Source organism: Glycine soja, chromosome 2 (genome assembly GCF_004193775.1).
Source record: "Glycine soja cultivar W05 chromosome 2, ASM419377v2, whole genome shotgun sequence".
Taxonomy (NCBI): domain Eukaryota; kingdom Viridiplantae; phylum Streptophyta; class Magnoliopsida; order Fabales; family Fabaceae; genus Glycine; species Glycine soja.
Genome location: NC_041003.1, coordinates 46,410,036 through 46,426,551, shown reverse-complemented (window position 1 = coordinate 46,426,551; position 16,516 = coordinate 46,410,036). Strand labels below are relative to the sequence as shown.

The 16,516-nt window shown below is 32.6% G+C and overlaps 2 protein-coding genes across 2 annotated transcripts; one reads left to right on the top strand and one right to left on the bottom strand.

The window, feature by feature from the left end:
- Nucleotides 1-7,071: 7,071 nt before the first annotated feature.
- Nucleotides 7,072-11,388, bottom strand: LOC114398992 (syntaxin-31-like). The gene is made up of 5 exons (XM_028361091.1): nucleotides 10,836-11,388; nucleotides 10,354-10,502; nucleotides 9,115-9,153; nucleotides 7,862-8,059; nucleotides 7,072-7,687 (listed from the first exon to the last, which is right to left on the bottom strand). The coding sequence occupies exons 1-5, from the start codon at nucleotides 11,295-11,297 to the stop codon at nucleotides 7,528-7,530; spliced, it is 1,008 nt and encodes a 335-aa protein (XP_028216892.1). The 5' UTR covers nucleotides 11,298-11,388; the 3' UTR covers nucleotides 7,072-7,527.
- Nucleotides 11,389-11,883: 495 nt separating this feature from the next.
- On the top strand, nucleotides 11,884-15,799 carry LOC114399002 (60S acidic ribosomal protein P0-like). The gene is made up of 4 exons (XM_028361102.1): nucleotides 11,884-11,990; nucleotides 13,832-14,123; nucleotides 14,251-14,319; nucleotides 15,302-15,799. The coding sequence occupies exons 2-4, from the start codon at nucleotides 13,878-13,880 to the stop codon at nucleotides 15,548-15,550; spliced, it is 564 nt and encodes a 187-aa protein (XP_028216903.1). The 5' UTR covers nucleotides 11,884-11,990; nucleotides 13,832-13,877; the 3' UTR covers nucleotides 15,551-15,799.
- Nucleotides 15,800-16,516: the final 717 nt, after the last annotated feature.

Here is a 16,516-nt window from a genome sequence, read left to right as displayed (position 1 = left end):
AATATATACGTTTTGAATTCATATAAAATTGTCTCTAATTCCTTTTATGGTTAGACTTGAAAGTTGTAGTGGGATAATAATGAACCGAACGTATGACCAAAGAATTATGAATGCTAAGCATGGAGCTTTTGTATTATGCATATATGTCTACATATCCTCAATTCCAAAGCCACTTAACATTCTTCTAAGTGCTGAATCCCCATTATTTGAGCAATGGCAAGTGCAAGTATACGAATGCTGGGTCAACAATATGATTGCTTTGTGCCTTGTGTTGGATGCAGTTCAATGTGACAAATGACTTGAATATTATATCTGTAATCTACTGGTATTACAGGTCCTCTGAAGGTATATTAGAACATGAAAAATTTTATTGGTCAATTTTAGTTTTAAACTATACACATAAACCACATCAGATTCATTTTTTATAATATCCATAAATATACCGATGCAGCATTTTAATAAATTTTTTATAGGAAATAGATATGATGTGATTAGGTGTATGATTTAAGACTAGATTCATCAATAAAGATTTTAGTGTTCTAAATACTACTCTAATCTAATCTCGTGAAGAGGATCTGCATTCAGAGTTAGGAGCATCATACTAATTTACACAGATTTTTTTTTTCTGTTTGTTTTTCAATTTTAATTTATTTTTTTCTTTGAAATGGAGGGGTGGAAATCTCTTTCATTATGTTTAATGTGGTATTGGCTATAATTTTTGTTGCAGCAGCATGGCTGTCCTGTAATCAGTAATCACTACTGATTTTCTTCTTTCTTCTAACCTACTGATTTGAATTCTATAGGTCCTGCTATGTATGTGGGATCCCAAATATTATGGGGTTTGGGCCCATTCATCATTGCTATAATTGGTTTCATTATTAGGAGCTGTTTAGTGCATTAAATATTACAAAGAGAGGAAAAGCAAATAGTACGAGAGAGAGAGAGAGAGAGATCTTCTTCAATGCAAAGGAGTTGATAGAGGAGAATTACCTGTCCAAAATAGTAATTAGGAATCATTTTATATTTATTCGATATAACAAAAGGAGAAGTGGAAATATTGATGGTGAAATGTAACATATTTACACATGTTACACGGCACTCTACAAATTCTACTTTTTTTAGGTGAAAAACTCTACTTATATAGCACTAAATAGTGTTCAAAATAATTTTCTAACATATCAATTCACAATGAATAAAGATCAAAACCCTTTCTCACCTATTAACTCTGATCACTTTTACCTATCCATTTTTTTTATAAAAAAGTATCAGTTGAAATACTTTTGGGTGTGCATATCTACTTAGTTATATATATGCGGCTGAACTTGAGATTGGAATAGAATTTTTTTAGGTAGGGTTAGTGGAACTCTATGCGCAACCATACGTTTAACTGTGCAGATTTATGAATCAAAATATCGCCCATAAATTGATTATATAGGCGGCTCTGGTTAATTTTTTCTATTAAACTAGTTAGGTCCACCATCTTATGTATAGATGAATTATTTAAGGAATTATTATTCCGACAGGAGATTTTGCTGCCAATGCAATAGATTGCTACTGTGATGGGGAATCTTAGCATTACTAGCTGCATTGAAACTCAGGCGGTAACTGAGAATAAGCATAATGTCACTGTTCAAATGTTTGAAATATTGAACTATTTTATATCAATTATTTTATTCCTTTCATAAAATAGCAGCACGAAACTCAAACTAAGATGCTCAACAACAGTACAAATTATCAGAGTCTTAACACTAGATTGCCTACTAACTTGGATAAAAAAAAGATTGCCAACTAACTGTTTTTTAATGAAATATGTTAATTTAATCTTTGAAGTAGATATTATCAATTTATCATCAATTTTGATAATTAACATAAAAAATAATTATAAACTTTGGTAAGTATCAATCAAATTTGGTCCTTCACATTCAGATAAAATATTTTTTTATGAAATCAGAAAAAAGTAATTTAGTTCTTCATCACTTTGTCAAAAATAAGTTGATTTAATCTTTGGCTTTGACAATTAACGCTCAATTTAATTTGTCTTTGGTGTAAATTAGTCAATTTAACTCTTAATAGTATTTTTTTTTTCAATTCCTACGACAAAAAATACCAATTATTAAAGCTATCTCTTTATGTCAATCTCTCAGTATGATAAGTTTTCCAAAATTTAGTTTACATTTTAATAGTGAATTTCATTTCAACTCATCATAACTATAAGAAGACTTTACTACAATTTTATTCTAAAAGTTGCCTAAAAAATATTATTATTATTTTCTTAATTTTAGAGTGTGTTTATCTTTCTTTAGATATTTTTTTTACAGAAAACCAGTCGTTTTTAATTTATGAGAAAAATACTAACAATATTCCGTTTGAAATTCTTACTGTTTTAAACAAGTCATGCAATTATAACATGTTTTTATTTTTAAAATATAATTTCATTAAGAAAAAGCAAATATTCCTCATGCACCTCAGAAGAGAGAGCAGTCAATAAGCACTAATCATGTGGGATTGCTTTAGCCTTCACGACTCTTAATAAAATGATTGTCATAATGATTCATGAATACTAGATTCACTTTTTTACTTACGTGATTAGATCTAAACCATGAAAGAAACGCTAGCCTTTTCTAATTGCTATACAGGGCAGCATGAAGCCATTCTTCCTTGGTTCGGCATTATCATAGTATGTATGGTAGCACCAAAATCAAGGATTATTATTATTAAATTAATTGATATGCATGTGAAACACAACGCAAAAATGAAATAAAAGTGTGAGTATTTAGGTTTTAAAATGACTTATTCAGTTGAAAATATATATTGAATTTGTGAGAGAGAATTTGAGTTTGATTATTAAAATATACTTTTGAAAGGAGAAAATGAATTCTAAGTATAATTAAGTCTAACTAATAATTAATTTTATAATCAATCTACATAATCAAAGTTTGTAAAAATATTTGGATAAATAGTCACTTTTATTTTTGAATGTGTAATTCGTTGACAAATACGTCATTGAAAGAAGAAAATACAAAATTTAGTAGTTCCCAAAAGTGTAAAAAGTGCGAAAAATATATCTAATCATTAACTTCCGTCCGTCACCGTTAAGAAAATAACTTACATGACACAGATGGATGAATTTATCATTGAGATGATTGCTAATGTTGTCATCTCTAATTGTCACCATAAGTATATATTTATCATATAATATTTTTTTTACTTTTTGTCTTCCCACTTCGCTGACAAATGCGTCTCTTGAAAGATGAAAATGAAAAATTTAGTCTCCAAAAGTATAAAAAATGCAACAATATATCAAGACGTTAATAATAGATTGAGACTAATTATTATAATTTTGAAAAAATTATAATCATTGCACAAAATTTTGAAAGAGCTATTCCATACCGGTAAATATTTGTTTCCGTTGTATAATTTTTAAGTTTCATCAACGGTTGAGACATGCATAAAATATTACCAATGAAAGTGAATTTTTATTATTTTGGTGAATTCTTCTTACTTTTCTTCAATCACAAAAAAAAAATCAATAATTTAATTGTTAACTCTTGAATAAATGCTATCAACATAGAAAAAAGAAATTTTTTATCGTAAAACGATAAGAAAATCATTGTTTGTTTAATCAAACACTATTTATTTAATTTTTTTTATAAATTTTCATAATAAAATATGAATGTCAGTTAATATATGTAATGACATCAAATTACAAATTATAATAAAAATTTGTTGATTTTTTTATTTTTTTAAAATCATATATAATTATTTTTTGTTGAACGATCATTTAAAAATCATAACCTTAAAAAAAATCTTTTCAAAGGAGGTGAGTGTTTTTTACAAATTAAAAATGTCATTACAATTACAATTTTTTCTAAAAATTATTCATAGATCTAATTTAACTATAATGCTTTACAAGAATCATTTTCTTTTAATTGAACCTTTCATCAAGTATGAGAGTGTAAAAAAATTATTTATAATTTATAAAATGAGTATTCTTTTTTTTTTAGACTAAAATTAATTTATGAGTTTGTTAAAAAAAAGGTCACAATCACTATAAATTTTTTCAAAGACGTATTTGTCAGCAAATTACACAGAGACAAAAATGACTATTTATCCAAATATATCATTGAAAATCTAAGACCTTAATTTAGGTGGTTAAAAAAAACACAACACAAAAGTGGTAAATTCCATCAAATAATAAAGAGTCATAACACAGCAAGTTCACGGTCAATTCCCACTCCCACCACAATCAGTTTCACACTTTCACTCCATGCTTCCCCCGCACTGCAATTCCTATGAATTATGGCAACTTTTCTTTTTTTATTCTACTTTGACCACAATAATATGAAAAAGGGTTGGGCTTTCTATCTTCTTAATTCACATTCTCATGTGCTTTATAGTGGGGATCTAATAAGCATCACTTTCATGCACTGCGTGCCCAAGGCTACGGCTCTCTAGGTCTTCAAGGAAGAAGTTTCCACTGAATTAGACACTCGATCATTTTTTTAGGCCTAATTGATGGACACCCATCACCAGCTATTAATCCTATCATTGGAACAAAGACGGATGAATTTCTAGCCACTGCTTGTTACCATCATGCCACTCAACTCAGGCCAGAATTGATTGAGGGGACAATAAAGACTTGTGAAAAATCAAATCATTCTAAAAAGTTCACATTTATCTCTGCTTAAAATGATGTGAGTGCTGATTTTAAGTACTAGGGGTAAATCTAAATTACAATAATGACTTTGATGTGAAATTTTAGTTATTGACAAATAGAATAACTCAAAAGCACAAACCACGTTCAAATTACTGAAGAAAAAATGGTTTCTAAGAGCAACTTGAGAAAGATTGAAGCAAATTTAATTCAATAACGTTTTTCATGACTCCAAAGAAGATTAATCAAATGCTAAACTGTTAATGCGTAAAACCTCTCTCATATATTTTTGTACAACTACCCTTGAAATATTGTTGGTTCCCTTGTTGACGTGAGAGTGTGTGTGACCCACGAGTGCCGAACTGCACTTTTATTTTTCACCTGGAAATTGGATCATACACTGCACTTTTTTTCACCTGGAAATTGGACCATACACTAAAGCGCACACATGTTGACTATTCAGAGATCACATAATCTATTATAGGTAGTTAAGCAAAGTGTGTAACGTCCTTGTCCTCAAGTAAATTACTAAATGTACTGCACATAAAGTTAGGAGCAGAAATGTACCAAAACTTTAAAGTTAGAAACATGAGGGACTAGAAAAGAAACAGACAAAGCAATGAAGAATATGAAGTTTTCTTGATGGGTATAATCAACATCAGTCCATGCTTCAAGGGAAACATTTTACTTGTACTTTTGGATCAATACTTTCTATTATATGCACTTTATAGATTTTTTGTTTCATTTACAAGTCAATAATAATATTAAAAGATTTAATTTGAAACAATTGATTGAACAAAATATCAAAAGGTTTAATAATAGTAACCCTAAATTCCAGTATTCCACAACTACTAGTTGATTATTTAAATCCACTCCACGAAATAATATTAGTTATGCAACACGTTACCACTAATGATAGTTACCACAAAATTTTCCAACATATCATCGTATCTCCATAGTTTTAGTCAACTTTATTAGATTTGAAGGAAAAAGCCACGTGAGTTGATGTGTATTGGAAATGCTTTATATAAGAAAATGAAAGTCTTGAAGCTTGTATACCATGAACCTGAGCATTGCCTTTTAAAGTGAAATGCGCCTGATATCGTAACAGGTTTATGATGGAACGTAACAACCCAAAGCAAAACGAAAACTTAAGGGAGGCGATGTACGTGCTCTCACATTTAATTGTGTTTCGATGTACATTAATAAAATTGATTTTGTAAAATTAATTTTAGTTAAAATTAATATTAAAGTGATGGTGATCTATTGAATGTTTTATTATAAAATGAAGTTAAAGATAAAATTTAATACAAAATTTTAAATCTAACGTAAAAATTATTTAAAATTGTTTTAACCTATAATTGATTTTAATTTTTTTTCTAATGTAAAATTAAACATATAAAAATATATTCAAAATCAATTTTAATCTCAGAATCAATTTCCTAACATGAAATCAAACATGCACTAAGTGTTGCATCATGTACCCTCATGTTTACTACTATATGACATGTGATCAAAATGCCTAGGCTAAGCTTGGGATCATTTTTCATCTTTTTACCTCTACTATTCTGATCAAATTGGAATTTATAAGAACATGAATTCATGAGCTAGAAATTGAGGGAGATTCTCATGGTCTACCTAATCGGGTCAACTTGGGCAAGACCAGATTGACTACAATTTTGCCTTTTGCATGCTTTACTAATACTAAGGATGCTTGAGTGCGAATCAGAAAAAACTTCGTACCCCATTGCCCAGAGGCTCTTCGCTATGCGAAGGTATGGGGGAGAGATGTTGTACGCAGCCTTACCCTTGCATATGCAAAGAGGCTGTTTCCGGATTCGAACCCATGACCAACAAGTCACCAAGGCACAACTTTACCGCTGCACCAGGGCTCGCCCTCCTTGAGTGCGAATCAGAGACCCACTAAAATTTTCTTTGAATATTAACAGTCAGAACTCAGGACATCAATCTGGCTACACTTTCAAATCCGTATTTTCTTTGTCTTTTATATAAGGTAATGTCTTTGACCAAGCCAGACAGGTGGCGGCAAACAACAGAACTAGTTAAAACCACTTAAAATCTGGCACGAAAAAGGAGATTCTTAGCAATAGCAATAGCAATAGCTGCAGCTATTGAGTTGGTGGATTCCCACCCAACATTTACATAACCTGCTTTATGTGTTTGGCTGCATCCTTATCTATGTAAAGCAAAACATCCTCATGTGAATAAATTAGGGCATTATCTATGAAGAGTAAAGACTACTTGAGAAGCACTTTGAAATATTAAATCAGCAGAAGAAAGATTCAGAAAAGGCACACCACAGAATTTTACATATGCAACCACAAAAAAAAAACTATATTGCAAGCTTCACAAATAATATAAATAGATAAACCATTAATAAAAAACAATTCTAGTTATTAAAAAAAAATCAATTTTGATATTACAATATCAAAAAGCTTACATTATCACGTAAGTGAACAAAGGAATTCTCGTATGCTACCATTAATTTGATAACTTGTCCACTACAGTATCTAGAAACGAGATATTTCTTTCTCCCTCTATTTTGCATCTTGGAAACTTCAAAAATATTATGAATCTATATCAATTTACCAAACACTCGTATATTTCTTACTCAATTTGCTTAATATGGGGATTACATACCAACGAAATTTTAATAACACCTATAATGATTGCCAAACTAAGAATATGGGAATATTGTAAAATGTTTACAGATGACGGAGCTCTCTATCTACATTCAAATAGAATACATCCGCACATTTACCTGCTCTTGTGTTTTTGTCTCCACAGAAGAACGAAAACAAATCCAAGTAAGCCACGAAGTGAAACTTCCATGATTAGCATATGGAAGTATATTAGGCGACAAAGAATATGAAGATCGTGAGGAAAAGTATCAGAATGGCAAATATCTTTATTAGAAGCCACCTATTTGATGATATTCGGTTGAGATGCCTCAATAAAGAACTGTGAGCTCCTTCAACATTTGCCAATGACTCATCCATATTGTCATCAATCCTGCCCATGCAAGTTAGGCAGATTTAAGGCTAATTGATAGAACACATGAACATCCGCAGCTTTGCATACAATAGTATTGTAATTCAATTCACCAACACCATAAGTGGAGGAAAATTTAGTGCAAAGAAGTAACCTACTAGTGTCTGTCAAGTATTTGAGTGAAATGAGAAAAACCTGATAGCAAGCTCCCCTTGATGGGCAACCATTGTAGCCAAATGTGAGAAAATCCCACTTAGTTCTGTGATAGTAGATTCCACATTGTGCAGAGCAGTTGCTCGACTTTGAGCATAGTTTTCATGCCGAGGCACAACCTGCTGTACCATAGACATTTCCATTTGCTGGGATGGAGTGTTGTCCACAGCCAACCTTCGTCTGTGAAAACAAATTTACCAGATGTTGTAATTTAAGTTAAAAAATATGTGCATCCTAAGCATACTGTAAAAATTTGAGCAATTCATACCCCAAAAGCAACACATCTCCAGAATCAAAGGGTAAAAATTTACCAGAGAATTCATACGCTTGGTTAGGCATTAGGGGAAGAATTGAGATTGTAAAAGGCTCCAAATTGAATGACCAAATTAAATAACTATCTTTTGTGACATTCTGGTAATTGCCCACTCAATGTATGCAGGCAAATTATAAATGGCAGAAATGTAAGCATCAAAATGTTCCAAGCTAGATGCTATGGTAAACTATTTAAGAACTGAAGTCTGAAAAGTAAAACAAAAGACAGGCCTCATATTTAGATATTTATTGTATTGAAGTGACTTCTATGGTAAACTTATGACATAATCATCAATCAAATGAGTTGTGGATTCAAGAGACAGCGTACAAAAAATAAGAATTATTAAGTTTGCAATTGAATACCTTGAATACATGAACCATCAAATCAAATTAATAACTAAAAATGACTTGTACCAAACAAATGATTATTCTTGCTGGGCTAAAAGTTTAATTCATTTATGCAACATAGACAAGATCTGTGAAACCCACCAAGAGAGAAAGGGATGTTCAATTAAGTTTGAACCACAAAAAAAAATCCAGTTTGACAGAGCCTCCCCAGTTGTGGAAACCTAAATGGTTATCCCCTACCCACATCATCAGGTAAGTATGCTAACTGCAAAATGGCGTATCAAAGTTGCTAACCATTCCCTTATGTATTTGATCATGCTTGTAGTGAAATGAGGGAAAGATTAGTGGATGCCTTGTACCCAATGCCCATCATCACATAATAGGGAGCAAGGAATATATACTCAAAACAACTCAACAGTTAACACAATTGGAGATTTATGATCCATGAGAACCAATTGACAGCCACATGCTTTTACATGAAGTTCTAGTTTAAGGTGATATTTAGATTTTTTAGATTTAAATATAACCATTCTATATAGAAATGTAAAAGGGGCAATTTGATATTATAAACAAACCTTAGTTGATTGCCAACAGGAGCTCCATTTGATGGTAATCTGCATAAGAGATATAGATACATATTATTTTGCAGCAATTAAACTTTTAGAGGTCTATCCTTTTTTTTATAACATAAATAGAGATACACAAACCCAGTATTAATAATTTAAAAATTGACATTTTGAAAGAGAGAAAATAAATATATAAATAAATTACACAGCAAAACTACATTATAATTTATAAGTATCATCAAGAAATAAAAAATTGTGTTTAGCTATATCGTAGTTCATTTTAGGTTCCCACACATGCATAGACTTGTAATTGTCACATTCTAAAGATGCCCTAAAACTAGTTAGTGCCTTAGTGGTAGAAAAGAACTGGGGAAATGGAAACAATTATGTAGTTAAGAGATTTTAACAATGTTCCACCAGGTTTGGCTGATATTTACAGAGGCAGCATACTGAAAGGGAATTCAGAAAATGGCTAGTGTAGCAAAGTTTGGGACTTTGAGTTTATGTAATTAGCATGTTCATTTTGGGATATTAAAGAGTATACTTTAGATCTACTATTCAGATTAGCCTGGCCCTGGCCTTGCATTATTTAGGACTCAAATGTTGAGTCTGAGATTCAATTTTCTCAGCAGGAGGAACAAGGATCTCCTATCAACATATGTCATATTTATGCTTGTCTCAACTATCACCATGTCTATTTCTTGTCTAGTTAAGAAAAGTACCAAAGTTGCCAGCTTTTTTTTTCTGGTACAAGAATTAAAGAGTTGGTATGCCATTGTGTGCACTAGGAAAGAAATGAAGTGTTGATAGTGGGTAAATAAATTTTGCTAAAAAAATGATATTTCAGCTGCAATATGAAATTATAAACCATGTCAAGAGGAATAATGTTAAACAAGAAAAGTTTGGCTAGATAACACCCACGCACACTTATGGTTAGACTGGCAAATCCACGACACTGAACTCTGAACCCACCAGCATCTAAAATATGACAAGAAGAGTATTCAAGAGTAAGAAACGTTCAAATTTTGAAATTTGGATACGCCAACAGTTAACTCCCAAGTCCCAACTATTTACAGAAGAATAGCAACAGGTAGCTACCAGCCTACTACAGGAGCCAGGTTTTTCATTGGGAAAACTGAGCCAAATTCTCTGATTTTATTTACATTATGGAAATTGGGAAGGAATATTCATGTCATGGCATAATGACAAATGTTAACCTGTAACTCATTAGGAAAAAAAATTACTCACGCTGATTCTTGTTGCAAACTCTCTGATGCATTCGATGAATTTGACCAAGGTGGTGGCTCATTAGCTGGCTTTGGCTGATGCTGGAAAGGGTTCTCTCTTGATGCATTCTTGGAAAATATCTGCTTCCTGTTCTCATGAGCCTTGATATTCTGGAGCATACATACACTTGCAAAACATTAATTACATGGGAGTGACAAATATAGCAAGGCATATGATGATTACAATTTACAAAAGAAATGCTTGTGATCATAACAAATAAGCATAGTTTTGCATATCTTTCTACCACCGATATCAAAATATATTTTTTTACCATGAACATTTCAAAAAAAATATAATTTCCCTACCCAAGTTAGAATATCACAAAAAAAAAAACATTAGTCATATCCAAAAAAATTGGCTCTATAGAATTGCCTATTATTCACGACCTAACACTACCTGTGTCATTCAACTATCCCTCATTCCCATCATAAGAAATAACATACCTCTGTCCTAGCAGTTAAGACATCTTGAAGGTGTTTTGTGGCTCCCATGAGTTTGCTCTTCAAGTCATCACAAACCGCGGTGGAATGCACAATCGTATCCTGCGAGTAACCGCCGTCAGCCATATCCGTGTTCTGAATGGTTTGCAAATCGGAGAGAGCCGAGTTCAGTGTCGTGATCTCGTTCTTGATCAGAACAGTCAGCTCCTGAATCTCCACGGCGGGATCGTTGAACATGGACGATTTCCTCGCCAGCTGCGCGAGCCTCGCGATCTTCTGCGAGGTCTCGTGGATCCCCAACCCGATTCGCGAGGCCTTTCGGTTGAATTCGGATCTCGAATACGACGACTCGCCGCCGCGAGAGGTCGAAGGAGGATTCTCGGGTTGAACCGGACCTCCGATCTTCTTCATAGTCTCCGATAGTAATCGGAACTCCGACGTACGGTCACGGTATGAGGAAGCCATCGGAGTCAGACACGTCCCTTCGACGTTCGTTTCAATTCCAAGGTCTCATGAAGGACACCATTTCAGTGGACACCTCAACTAACGGGGGGATTGCTATTGGCCCAACCCCATTTTCTATTGGCCCTACCAAGGAAGGGGCTGACACTTATGTTTTCCGAAAATATCCTTTTATGGAAATACGACTCATTTGTACAATGGAGTCTTGTTACACAATTTTGTTGCACAAATCGTATTTTAGTTGATATTTGAAGGGGGTGTGAAAATAAATAAACAACAAAATTATGATTTAGTAGTTTTTTTACCCAAAAATGGAACTATGCTTTTATTGTCTATTTCCCTCTTCTTCTGTGAGTATATATCTAATGATGGTAGGGGCACACGGACCAAAAGAAGGAGTTGCGATGGCATGGTGAGGAATGGCGTGCAACATCAGTGGTGGTATTGCATTTAAATCTGGTTGACGAAGGGGTAAGAATGTCTTTTCTCACGTTTGTAGGGACCAATAGCAAATGGAGTGGGGTCAATAGCAATCCCCCTAGCTGACCCCACTAACACACACTTTATTTGGGCCTAGCCCATTGGGTTAATATTTCACACAGACCCAAAATATGACTCATTCGGGTCTTCTTTTCTTCATAGTGCCGCACCACTGCCTCCTCAGCGTCGCCGACCACCACCGTTCTTCTTCCTCAGGTAAATCCTGCGCAACTCAATTTCTCTTCTTCTTTGTTTTTTATTGTTCATCTTTTTCTATTATACTCTATATTTTTTTTTCTTGTATCTCTCTTCTCATTCGTTTTACTGCGACTAGAACATCAAATAACAACAAAATCCTCTATTTCTTTTTTCAGCTTTTGTTCTTTCGATTCCAATTTCTACTTGCTTTCAGTTTTCAAGATAAGAGCTTGATTGATTCGGGTTTTGACACGAGCATGTTTTTTGCTATGTAGCAACACAACAATGCTGATATATATTCAGTTACTCACTAACACACTGAATTTTTCCCCCTTTATGCTTTTGTTGTTTGGTATCGTGTGCAAATTTAGTCAATAACCTGGCATCATTGTATAAGGAATTGTTTTTTTTTTTCATTTTTTGTTTATCCTTAGTTCTGGTCACTATATCACTTTCATTTGCTGAGTGCTAATGTGGATTTGATTTTTGTGTCATATGGAAACTGTTTGGATTTTCTGTGTTTCTGTAATGAGAGATACGATAGATAAATGCAAAACAAACTTCTAGACTTATTGTGGTTCAAATTAAGTTGGTTAATGTTATTTGTCAGTAAAAAGAAGAGAAAAAGGATATACATGCCCAACTCTGTGTTCTTTTTCTGCCTTTCAGTTCATAGCAAACTTGTTAAGTATAGGAAAAAGCAAAGCCTTTTATACACCAATGATATTCAGCAGTTCTTTCTCTTTATTAAAGATTTGCAAAGTATTAAGAAACAAGATCAGTGACTAGCTACTTGGGCCATATTAAATCTATTTGTATAAAGTTTCTATGGATTCTACAATGCACTACTAATTTTTCCCAAACAGAGTCTTATATTCCCTTTTCTGACATTTCAAATATATTGTTAGTAACTATTACTGTTGCTGAATATGACTGTTTCCTTGCCTATTCATCCCCCACTGCCTCCATTTCAAATTTGTCTTTTCCTTTTTCTTACTCTAGATAATGTTCATTATGTACTGAGCTTTAATTTTAATATCACTTCAAAGTTCACTAGTTCTCTTAATTGTGTTGTTAGCTTCAATAACATTGTTGTTAACTATTGTGCTGAATTGGATAACAGAACAGATGATTGGAGCAAGGAATGAGTTGTAGGGGATTTATCATATATATTTGCCATCATCTTCTACTGCATTTAGCTTTTCTCTCTCATCTTTGTCATCCTTGGAGTGTGCATCGTGTTAAATTTGAAAAACATATTTTCTAGTTTGTTTCTAAAGTGCACCAATGATAAGGCTTCACTTCTAGCACTTTGACGTGTAATAAAATTATTAAAATGTCAATTTTCAGCACCTTGGTCATTTTTACTATGCGTGTATTGGGTTCTACATCTGTTTCCCACCAAAATCATGTCAAATACACATGTCATGGGCGAGGAAACGTAGAATCGAACACAAGCTATGTTTGGTTTGTTCATTTTAGTAAACTATGTCTTAGTTACATGATGCAGTCTAAGAATCTATTCGAAAATTATGATATTATATTCTCTCTTTATTATTTTTCTTATTTATATTGTCAAATTGTTTTTTGTTCTGATTTTTTTTCAGATCAGAGCATTATTTATATTGTCAAACATTGTCAAATTTTGTACTATTAAGTTAACGATTATTGTTTGTTTTATACTTTTATACTTTTTATTATGTTTTCTTATTTTATTTTTTCAAATTTTCTCTCTCTTTTCTTTTATTATGGTGAGTCAACCCATTTAACCCGCCACCTGTAGTGGGTTGAGTTGGGTTGCCGCAATTTTGGTTCACTACTAAAGTAATCCAACCCCTATCGGCTGAATTTTTTGACAGCCTGTAGTGAGCCAACTCAATTTGATAGCTCTAGTGATCAGCAGCAATGGCGGGGAAAGTGGCGAAGGCAGCTTATGATGCAAAGATGCTGAAGCTTCTTAGAGAGTACAGTCAGGTGCTAGTGGTTTCATCAGACAATGTGGGTTCCAATCAGCTTCAGGGCATACGGAGGGGACTTAATGCTGACTCAGTGGTGGTTATGGGAAAGAACTCGATGATGAAACGCTCGATCATCTTGGATGCTAAGAAGACTGGCAACAAGGCCTTCCTTAACCTTGTCCCCCTTCTTGTGGTAACTCTGCTACCTCATTTCGGCATTTCCTGTACCAGAAAATAAATTTGATAATAATAATAGTAAAAAAAAGAGAAGCAATTTCATTGAATTTTGAAGACAGTTATAAGTTTGTTTCTTGAATCAGGGAAATGTGGCATTAATTTTCACCAAAGGTGACTTGAGGGAAGTTAGCGAACAGATTGCCAAGTACAAGGTCAAGTAACATGCTCTGTGTTTCTTATGTTTAATAATATTCTACATTACTGCTATGTAATTGTGAGGTTGCTATGTAAGTAAAGGGATCTTGGTTGTAGTAGTTTGATCCTTGTTTTGCAATCTTTCCATGATATCTATGTTTAAGTGATGACAATTTTACTCCACAACTGATAGTCAAGCTTATTAAAAAAAACTAACACACACACAAAAAATGTGTAACTAAATACACATCTCCTGGGAGTTTCTTTTTAGTCTTTACTTGTACTGCAGTTTCTTGCAGGACAATGATATCTCTGGAGGAGCAAAATTGAGACCCCTATCTTTCTATGACACACTTGCGATTCTTTTTTCCATTCACCGGAAAAAAAAAGGCTTTTGACCTAAGTTGATTGTCTGAGTGAGATTATCAATCACAATTTAGGTGATAGCATTAGGAGTCATGTAGCAGAGAAGCCATGTTATTACAACTAAGTTTTGTATGTTGCTAAGTTAACACACTTGGGTCTGCAAGAAAGACGACTTCACTTCTCAATGTGGCAATGCCTCACTAAGGGTGTCTTTCCAAAACCATTCTCTGTTCAACGTGAATATATCAATTTTCTTTAGTCACATTCAATTTCTCGGAATGTGGGAAATGGAGGGTGGAACACCTAAACAAACAGACTAAAGCATTTTTCTGTCACTTTTTGTTGATTCTACAGTATATTCTACACGTTAAGATTTAGCTACATCATTTGCTAACCTCATTTATTATTTGCAAGTTAGATTAGTTTGCTTCAAGTTGCAGTATTTATAAACTTTTTACTAATCTTCACTGTGCCCAAAATTTTAATGTGGGTATGCCATAGTTTGCATTAGGACTAAGCATTATGGTAAATATTCTTTTATTGAGTACAGTGTGGAAGAATTGCTTCCCTATCGAGGAACCTATTAGAAAACTTCCTTATCAGAAGCCTTATGTTTTCACTAACTATCTGCAGGTTGTTCAACCTATTCTCATGTGCCCTAAGTACACGTCATATGACACATACCAGAATTGTACCTATATGCAATCTGGACAGTTACCTTTGGGCCTCACGTGTTGTAATCAGCAATCTGCGCAGGCTTCTGAGCCTTTTCTTGTATGCTCAAAATTCTTGCCGCACCAACATTGTTTCTTGATGAGATCAAGACAGTTCTTGATGACGAGTATATGGTCTCCTCTTCTCCTTTTGGCTGGTAACTTGTGACGTGGATGAAGTATGCTGATTTGGATCACATACATGGTTTGTAGTACTCTTTTCCTTGAGCACTATTGGATACTTCCATCTCACGGGATGATAGAAAATGAATATGATTTTGATCAGGGTTTCAATTTGGTAACTGGGGTTTCTGATACAAGGATCTTTAATTTCCCAGGAATTTTATCCTCTTTTTAAATAAGGATATCTGTTATATGCTTTTTATTAATTTATCTCATAATTACTGTTTTCTGTTTAGGGCTATAAGCACCACTTTCACAATTTTCAGAACCTTTTGTTTTAAGAGTATTGGTTCATAAATTGAAGATAGTTGAATGCGAATAATTTTGACAATATTGCTCTCCTTAAGTAAAAAAAGTTTGTATAAACGAATGAAGTCACATAAAAAAATCCAAATGAAATTAACAATAAAAGAAATTTATCAAAAAAATAACTCTACATTATTTCATTATAATTACTTTTATGAAAATCATTAATTTAATATCATGTAAAAAAATATTGAAAACAAAATTACGTAAATGAATGAAAAAAATGTTAATTTAATAATACATACTTAAGTGATTGAAAGTCTATATAATATTATTTAATGTTAATTTAATTTGATCAGATATCACGTTTATTGTCTGATAAAACAATTTTTAAGAAATGCATTTTTAACAATTTTCAGACAATGAAAGTTAATAAATATGATTTAACTATTTAATTTTAAATTTTCTGAATTTCAATTAAACATTTATACCATATTTTAAAAGTTTATAACAATTTTCAAATAATTAAAATCATTTAATTTAAATTTACTAATTCACACGTTATTATTCTCAGATTTTAAAAAGTATCTAAAATATTTTTAAGAGTTTAAATTTTATGAAAACATTACAATGATTTTTAGATAATTCAAATTGTCAATTTGAATATAATTATTTAATCCTAACTATTCTCAATTTCAAGAAAGCA

What these genes read in the sequence shown, in the direction of transcription:
- LOC114398992 (XM_028361091.1), bottom strand. Translation starts at nt 11,297, where the DNA reads ATGGCTTCCTCATACCGTGACCGTACGTCGGAGTTCCGATTACTATCG. An exon ending in TCTTAACTGCTAGGACAGAG is followed by an intron (nt 10,503 to 10,835) that starts GTATGTTATTTC and finishes TGTATGCTCCAG; the next exon opens with AATATCAAGGCTCATGAGAA. An exon ending in CAAGGGGAGCTTGCTATCAG is followed by an intron (nt 7,688 to 7,861) that starts GTTTTTCTCATT and finishes TTGCATGGGCAG; the next exon opens with GATTGATGACAATATGGATG.
- LOC114399002 (XM_028361102.1), top strand. Translation starts at nt 13,878, where the DNA reads ATGGCGGGGAAAGTGGCGAAGGCAGCTTATGATGCAAAGATGCTGAAG. An exon ending in ACCTTGTCCCCCTTCTTGTG is followed by an intron (nt 14,124 to 14,250) that starts GTAACTCTGCTA and finishes TTCTTGAATCAG; the next exon opens with GGAAATGTGGCATTAATTTT. An exon ending in AACAGATTGCCAAGTACAAG is followed by an intron (nt 14,320 to 15,301) that starts GTCAAGTAACAT and finishes AACTATCTGCAG; the next exon opens with GTTGTTCAACCTATTCTCAT.